Raw genomic sequence first — 8610 nt, 5'->3', positions numbered from 1 at the left:
CCCACTTTGTCAGCCAGCACTCATTTCTCCAGCTAGGGAGCAGAGGGGCAGAGCCAACCCTACTCTCTTGAGCAGACAGCACAGCCCAGCCCAAGGCTGCAAAATATGCTGGGGGACTATGATTCAACTTGAACCAGGAAGGGAGTTTGGGACAGAAGTTCCATAAACCAGTTTGACCCAGAGCTGTGAAGTCTGATACTACATTCAACCAGGTTTATCTTAAACCAATTTCAGCCATTTTGAAACTCGTTTATGTGCACTGAGCTTTTCTTCTGTTACAGGTTTAAAGCAGTTTCTGATCACTTAAACCGGTTTATGTGTAACCTCTGTCCCTGGCCCTAAAGTCCACCTAAGCCCAGATTTAGGCACCTGCATCATTTCTAAGATCCTGCCCTAAGTCAGTGAGGAAGAAATAAAGGGAACACATACAGACCCACAGAAAACTATGCATGTAGCTAATAAAAGAGTCATTTACAAGCACCTACAGGGGAGCAAAAGCATCCATGAAAGCAGTGCATTAAAAATATAAAATAACCAGCTGCCAAATATACTACAACCAAGGAAGGGGCAGTGGCTGCTGCTGCTGCCACTAGCTCTGTTTGCAAGACTTCTACACACAGAGCTAAAGTAGGACTGTGTGACATGTGTCAGGTGATCTTCATTCCAGTTCACCCTGGATCTTTCTGACACTGCTGCTGGCCAATCATTAGCTGGACTTCATTCCCCTCCCTCTCCTCCTCCCCCCTCTTCTCAGGCTTCTCCTCTTTCACTTGAGTGATTGATTGGGTCTTCCTCTCCCCACCCATCCTGAAGTCCCCCTTGGAACAGCCAATGAGAGAGGGGGAAGCTTTGGAAGAGTAGGACACTACTCTGGGAATGTGAATGGGGCGGGGAGAGGGTGAAGCAGGGGCAGGTGGGGGAATGAGAGTGGAAATTGTATATAAGTGGCTGCTGCAGCCCTGAGGGGTTGCTTAATGGGAAGAAGGTGTTAGGTTGGGGGTGGCTGATGGGTGGGAGATTGCTGTATTTTTTTTTTTTTTTTATAAGTTTATACTTGTTTTTTTTCTCTTGTTATTTTCTCTTTAAAGTGACTTTTCACTATTACTCAAAAAGCTGTTTTACATGTAAACACTGTAACTGTACTTCTGTGAAGTTTTAGCAGGTAAGGTGAAATCCTGTAGACTGATTAGGCTGGCAGTTGAATTAGCTGTGTTTTTAACCTACAAAATTGAGGGAAGACTCCTTTAGTAAGGGGTGGGGGGTGATGAGGTACTGGGATGTGGATTGCTCTTTGTGGCATGTTTGGGTGTATAACTGAACCCCAAGTCCCCTTTTCCCCTTTCTGGAAATCCAGTGTTTTTCTTGAAAGTTATGAGCTGATGCTGCTTCAGTGTTGCTTAATTTAACTTGCTTTGTTTCAGTGTCCAATATATGCCTTTCTTTTTTTTAAGTAAACCAGAAAGGTGTAAAGATCTGTCTGGAGGCTAAATACTCACAATGGTTGCAACTAGCAATTTAAACAGTAAAAACTCTACATGCATTTCAGAACTGATACACCAGGGTTTTCACTATTCAAACATAACTGGTAAGTATATTAGACCTTCTCAGTAATTCTCACTTTTGCTCTGTAAAAAGCAAAGTAGTAAAAAGGGGTCTGTTATCCCATGCAGCATTACAACATTTCATTATGTACTGGAGTAAGGGGTGGCCATCAATGGGGTAACCAAGAAGAGATGGTGCTTACAAAGCAAATGTTGTTGAATTTCATCTGATTAATACTGAAGAGTTGCTAAAATGACCTGGGTATACCTGATAATCTTATAAAGATGGTATTAATATTATTTTCAGAATCTGTCAGACTTGATTAACTATTTGTTAAAAATTTTATATTGTTTAGCCCAGCTCCCTAATAAGTATTTTATAAATGGATCTGGAGACCTGATTTAACTGTTTCACTGTATAAACCTTCTATAAATGCACTTGCAATATACTTCACAGATTTCAGCAGTTTGCTTAAATGATCAACTTTTTATGCATGTACTAAGCAATCTGTCTGTAGTGTGGCAGGCTGCCAAGAGCAGTGATCAGATTAGAAAGCAGATGACCAAGTGCAGAGCTATCATTTTTCCTTTAAGCAAACTAACTTTATTTTCTGGGGGGGCTAACTTTCTATCATTTTGCAAAGATAAAGGCTAGTAATGGTTATAAATTCTCCTTTTCAATGGGGAATGACTTCATTAAGCTCACAGTAATAACCAGTTTAATCAAGAGATATAACTCAATAAACTACTTGTGAAATTAATACAGCTGAGCACAGATGACTGCTGGCAGTACACATAAAATATACATAACTCTAACTCTCATTAGCAGTGCTACTGTAGTGTGGCTGCTTAATGTTCTGGCTTGATGATTAACCACTATTTAATAAGTCAGGAAAATAACTGGTTGGTCCATGTTCTGCCTCTTGTGAGGCACCAGTGTGTTTTATTTTCTTCCTCATGTCTGTCTGTCTCTCTCTCTCTCATTTTAATTCCCCTGCAGACTTTGACTACTGGGATTATGTTGTGCCTGAACCCAATCTTAATGAGATGGTGTTTGAGGAGAGAACCTGTCAAACTTTAGTTAAAATGCTGGAGAACTGTCTGTCCAGTTCAAAGCAAACAAAACTTCACTGCTCAAAAGTTCTGGTCCCAGAGAAACTAACCAAGAGAATAGCTCAAGATGTACTGCGGCTTTCTTCTACTGAGCCCTGTGGTTTGAGAGGGTGCGTTATCTATGTCAACTTAGAAATTGGAAACGTGTGTAAAAAGCTGGATCAGATTGTCTATGACCCAAGTATTGTTCCTACTTTTGAACTGACACTTGTCTTCAAGCAGGACTGCTGCTCATGGCCTAGTTTCAGGGACTTCTTTACTCGGGCCTGCTTTGCATCTGGCTGCAGGCGTACGCTGATTCTGAGTCCTGGATTTCGGCTTATTAAGAGAAAATTGTACTCATTGATTGGGACAGTAATTGAAGAGTGCTAGTAATATCTTCCAAGGCTTAAAGGGAGCCTGCAGCCACCAACTGATACCCAGAGGTTTTCAAGAGATGTAGCTTGCTTTACAGACTCTAACTTGTGTGTGCATCTAGTGACCAGTGTGCACTGTCTATGCTGGACAAATGTAAGCCTCTTTAGATTGACCTAAAATAGTCTTCATTCAGTTAACTGTCTGCCTTCCTAGGTTATTCTACTGTCTGCTGCAGAAAAGGCTGGAACAGGAGGGAGCAAAATGATCTACTTGAAACTTTCAGGAGTTAGCATCTAATTCTGTGGGTCCTGAGGCTAGCCTAGTATTTATATAGAAGCTTTAAACCCCAGAAATAACCATAAATCTATATGCTAGTATAGTTACAAAAGGATTTGCCAAAAAGCACCCCAGAACTAACACAAAACCAGAAACCTATAACTTCTGGAGAGCTTGGTTTTTAATCTGTTTTGGATAATCAAAAATGGCTCTAATGACAGCTTAGTGCATGACATTCCCTTGCTCAAACAAGAGATGGCTCTTGTGTCTCAACTGATTAAATCTGGTGTGAAAGTAAATATTTCGCAATTTTATTAGGGGCTATGAAACGCACACAGTTTTCTTGGTCTGAAGACCATGACAACTTGCACTGCAGTCTCAGCAACATGCACTTTTTTTATGCTTCTGAAGTGTTGTAAGAAGCAAATTCATGGTGGGGGGAGGAGGGGAAAGAGCTGTTTAATTGCTAGCTTAAACCTGAGGGGGGTGGGACTTTGGCTCTTCATGCAATACAGGCAGTGAAAAGATCTCTGAAGCAGCAATGGTAAATCACTGTCTTTTTGACACTTGCCTATCTCATCCAATATTGAACATAGGTTGTTTTTAGCAGTCAGGGGTTTCCCCTCTCTCACTGGGCAGAAAGCTAGAACTTCTGTCACATCCCTTCTCTCTACATGGAACCAAGGAACAACTCAGTTTGGTACTCCTCTTCATGGTTTGCTGGTTCCCTTTACAAATACGGCTGACTTCTTTTCTATTCTGGCTTGTCAGTTCAAATTCTGTGTGGGGGGATGCTTTTTTCCCTGCCTCAGTCTGAACTCCGAGTCAGTGGCCTTTTTTTCTTCTTCCTGAAATGTTCAGGCAGTAGTTTTCTCTTTCCAGGAACTTCATCTCTCCAAAGATGGTATAGCTAGTGTTGATGCTCTGCTTTGCCCCTCTGTCCTTGTTCACAAATATGCCTCTTCCCTGAGAAACCTGTACTTCAATTTTACACCCCTTTTGCTGAAAACCAGCTGGCTCCCCTTCCCCCCCCACACACACTCAACCAAGCTGGTTAGTTAACTCAGTCCAGAATTGAAAATTAGGTATCACTTTGTTCTTTTGGAGTAGAGGGAACAGAAATACTGACTGTCACTCATAACAAAATCAACAGCTTTTTGGAACAAGACCATAAACTCAAAATAGGCAGATTATGAAATATGTGGTAGGAGAGATAAGGGAGGGAGCACTGTTCCCTACTTCCTCACGGTAGCTTTTCTGGGTCTACCACTCTTCGGAGGGTTAATACTGGAGTGCTACAATGTTTTGGTTGATGGCATCCAGTTTTCATGGATAATGACTTCATAACAGATGATAGGAACTGCCTTGTCATGTACATAGAAATGTTTCGGATCCTAGCAACCGTTTGTTTGCAGACTCTTATCTTGCAAGTATTTGAGCTACATCAGCATGCATGAGACAGTTGTGACACTGTTTGACACTCCAAGTGTGTGGGTGAATGAGGGGGGAATGTGTTGTGTTCTCCACTAAATCACATGTACAATATACTTGGCTTTGGATTACAGAATTGCACGATTCTTAATGTTTGTGAACTACCACATTTTGGCAATTTTTAAGCTTCTTGACTTTTCAGAAGTGGACCATTGTAAATTGACTTGTTTTGCACTTGTACTGTTTTTAATGTTTTAATGTCAAACAATGCCTTATTGTGGTGTCATTTTTTTGCATTGTGGGATCTCTTCACACTGCTGTGTAATGTTGGTCCCGTTTCCCTTGTCTTGCCTTTTTAGTTTCAATATGGCAGTTACTTGCTGGCACTGTCCTTAAACCTGACTTCTGTGAGAAGAAATGTGTTTTGTCTATTTGACAATAAAGATTTATATTTTTAATTTTCAAATTTTAAGTGGTCTGTGACACTCCTTTCCTACCTTACTGCTGGTAGGGCCTGTAAAGATACTGATGTAAAAACACCTTCCTCTGCTCTCCATGACGCTTCTCATGGCACATGCATTCTAACCTGAAGGATGCGGCTTGTGTTTGCTGACCAACATGGAGAACAAGGTTCTTTTTTAAGTTGTACAGATAACTCAAAATGGTTCAAATGATGAAATGGGCAGGTTCTGCCACAATGTGGATTAAACACTATTGAATTATAAAGGAGCTGTTGGTGCTTGTATAATTATTCAGTGCAAATAACAGTAGGCAGAGAAGCCTACTTCCTTGTCAGGTGAATGCGTTTGCTGCCATCAACAAAGATTTCAGCTTGCATGCTTGCCATTTTGAGAGAGAACCAGTTTTTCAGAAACTACATGGATTTGGCACTGTGGCAAATCTTGGTGACCAGGATTCTAAGGAATATAGAAATCAAATAGTGCTTTCTTAGGCTGCTACGGTGCAAGTGTGTGTGTGTGTGTGGAGTTCAATGAGTGTTTTGAAGGAAAGCTGTTAACTCAGCTGCTTAAAGACTCCTAATACTAAAAGTCGTGTGGTGTTTTTAAATGAATAGCCATTGGAATGATCAAACAGGAATTGCAAAAAGTGACTGACCTTCTTAAAAGAACAATATAGAAGGGCATTAACACATTCTTTTTAGAGTAGAATAGATTTAAAATGAGACCAATTAACTCTGATACTTTTTCAGTTGGTTTTTTTTTAACAAAAAGGCTAAATCTATATCCTCAGTGGTCCTAGCTTGACTTCATTTCCCAACCCTCAAAGAAGTAGTGGAACTATCACTATACATGTGGGTTTTGAAGTAAGGAGAATATCCTTTCAGAAAAGGAAAACCTTCTAGTTGTGAGGATGACAAAAAATAGCATGTAGTGAAGGCAGTACTAACATTTGCCTTAAATCAGCTGGCCTATCCCTGCTCCCAAACCAGAAAACAGCAGTTAACTGCTCTTCCTCTATAAATTATCTTTTAAATGCTATCTTAATATATCATGTGTAGCCTAGTTCTAAAAGACATCTATCTCTTACTAGGCAGTCTAATAGGGCTGTGTGAAACAGCACTGTTCTGTTTTCATGGGACAGTGTTTCATTTCATTTTGAAACCACTGCTTCAGTTTGTTTTATCGAAGTTGTTTCCATGTTTTGCCCAAAGGCTATAAGGGGGAAGCATGAAACTGCCTATAACTTTGTCACTTCTTACCTGATTCAAATTTAAATTTGCAGGGATGGTAGCCCCTTCTGAGACAGTGAAGTTTGCGACACTTCAAGGGGATAGGTACAGGGCTTTCGGGGAAATGGCACCTCAGGCTGCTGACAACCAAAACTCATGACATGGGTGGCATGTGTGCATGTGTTAAGGTGTGCCCTCACTGGCGCTGGGTCTTCTACATAAAACAGCGTGCCCCAATGAGGCTTCCTCCTGTACAGCCTCAGCCTGGTCCACTTTAAATGACAACAGGTAAAATAGTAACTTAGTGAGCAGAAACACAGTCACACCAACAGCATCTCAGGCAGCCAAACCATGGCACAGCCTTTCTTTCCTCTCCTGCAGAAGCTTCTTTTCCAGCAGTTACCAGAGAACTCACACTGCCAGCCCCAGCCTTGAAGTTTAGGTGTGCCCAGGGCCCTGCATCCTTCTGGTCAGGTGTCAGGGGTGTTGGGCTAAGGACATGGTCTGTTGGGTCAATCCAATCTGATATCTTTTAGCAGACCACCTGAATAGTTACAGAAATATATCATAGTGAGTTTTTGGGTTGAAACACCTTTTGCCAAGCAGAAGAAGCACCTGCAGTTGGGGTGGGGGGAGAGTGTCTTCCTGGATAGAAGGAATAGGAAAGAAGCCAAAGGCTGGTATGCAATGCAGTCAAGAAAGCCAGTTTGTGGAAATGGAGGCATCAGGGGGGTGAGGGATGGATTTGGATGAAGAGGTAGGGGAAAGGGGGATGTAGCAGTGCAGATAAAAGTGGAGTGGTACCTGGGGAGTCAAATGTCTGGCAGGTTGTAGTGTGTCATAAATCTGTTCTGCCTCCCTGACTCTCTTCACCAGCATGTCCCCTGATTCAGGCTTTGGCTGCTGCATATGCTGCCCTTCACCCTTTGGGTCACACACAGCAGCTAGCATGTGGACCATACTGGACCGCAAGGGATCAGCCTGTTTCTTGATACCTCCTTCAGCTGCCTCACCAGTACCTGTACATCTGGTGACAGCAGCCTGCCAATACCCAGGAACATTGATCCCCTGGAATCTCTCCATTTGGCTCTGAAGTTCCTTCAGTACACGGATCACCTGGTTAAGGAGGGCATTGCCAGCGCTGAGGGTCTCAGTGGCCACGGGGAAGGGCTTGAGGACCATCAAGATCTGGGAGATGATATCCTACTCAGCTCTGTTAAGAGGGCCACTGATCCCAATCTCCCCAAGCAAAGGGATGGCCTTCTGTTGCTCTACTAGCCTCTCAAGGATCAGGTATGTGGAGTTGTACCTAGTCTCCACATCCTGCATGATTTTGTGCTGTGCGATGTTCAGCTCTGCTTGTTTGTCCCATGGCATCTTGCTCCCCTTGATGCTCTGGTGGAAGTAATCTGCCACCCTCCTGCATTTGGAAATGAGCTTGCTGGTTGTGCTGACAGTCACCAGCAGCCCTGTCCCTCTCCAAGGCATCCCTGCCTATGAGGTAGAACTTGTGTGCCACACAGAAGATGCCAGCAAAGTTGGCATCATGGATGGCCTTGACCACATTGGCCCCATTGTCAGTGACCATGAACTTGTGGGTGAGCCATCCCTGCACCAAGTGGTTCATGGCCTCCATGATCTTTGTTGCTGCATGGGACTTCTCCATCACCTCCGTTTGAAGGAGAGCCCACCAATGGCCTGACTGGTCACACCAGTGCCCTGTGAGGAAGAGGTAGGCATGATCTCCACCCCAGCTGCTCCAGGTGTCCAAGGTGAAGCATAAGGCCACCTGCAGACCTGTCTTGCACAGCTCCTCACTCAAGTACCCCCTGCATGCCTCATACAGGGAGGGTACCATTGTCCTGCTGAAGGTGGTGCATGCAGGCACTTTGGTATGATGGGGACACGAGTACCATGAGCTCCCTAAACCCTGGCCACTCAACTAAGGAGAAGGGCTGGCCATTCACAGCAAGCATCTCCCCAATGCTCTGGGTGGTCTCACTCACCCTTGCAATACGCCCCCCCCCCCACACACACACACACCCTTTCTGTCCACTTTTCCCCAATATTCCAGGGTGACCTTCCTCTGCTTTGGGAGAATGGGGGCTTTGGAGTGAGAGGAGAACTTCCCTTTGGGCATACTCCTGCTGGTGCCAGGCTGAGGAGGAGCAAGGGCAAGGGAGTGGTGCCTGTGGAGTTGCA

The 8610-nt window shown here is 43.6% G+C and overlaps 1 protein-coding gene across 2 annotated transcripts; it reads left to right on the top strand.

Annotated features, from left to right (window-relative positions):
* Positions 1 to 978: 978 nt before the first annotated feature.
* On the top strand, positions 979 to 5184 carry DDIT4L (DNA damage inducible transcript 4 like). 2 transcript variants are annotated; one of them, XM_090031867.1, is made up of 3 exons: positions 979 to 1162; positions 1460 to 1585; positions 2542 to 5184. In XM_090031867.1, the coding sequence occupies exons 2-3, from the start codon at positions 1498 to 1500 to the stop codon at positions 3024 to 3026; spliced, it is 573 nt and encodes a 190-aa protein (XP_089887993.1). In that variant the 5' UTR covers positions 979 to 1162; positions 1460 to 1497; the 3' UTR covers positions 3027 to 5184. The 2 variants fall into 2 exon arrangements, with proteins under 2 accessions (XP_089887993.1, XP_089887992.1); XM_090031866.1 differs by having other exon boundaries at positions 1452 to 1585.
* The last annotated feature ends 3426 nt before the right edge of the window (positions 5185 to 8610 follow it).

Source organism: Crocodylus siamensis, chromosome 2 (genome assembly GCF_052110815.1).
Source record: "Crocodylus siamensis isolate JL-2025a chromosome 2, ASM5211081v1, whole genome shotgun sequence".
Classification (NCBI taxonomy): domain Eukaryota; kingdom Metazoa; phylum Chordata; order Crocodylia; family Crocodylidae; genus Crocodylus; species Crocodylus siamensis.
This window is presented reverse-complemented; position numbering and strand designations above follow the sequence as displayed.

Bases quoted from the DNA above. Each gene is read 5' to 3' on its own strand.
- DDIT4L (XM_090031867.1), top strand. From the start codon at position 1,498: ATGGTTGCAACTAGCAATTTAAACAGTAAAAACTCTACATGCATTTCA. The intron at 1,586-2,541 runs GTAAGTATATTA...ATTCCCCTGCAG, and splicing joins TCACTATTCAAACATAACTG to ACTTTGACTACTGGGATTAT.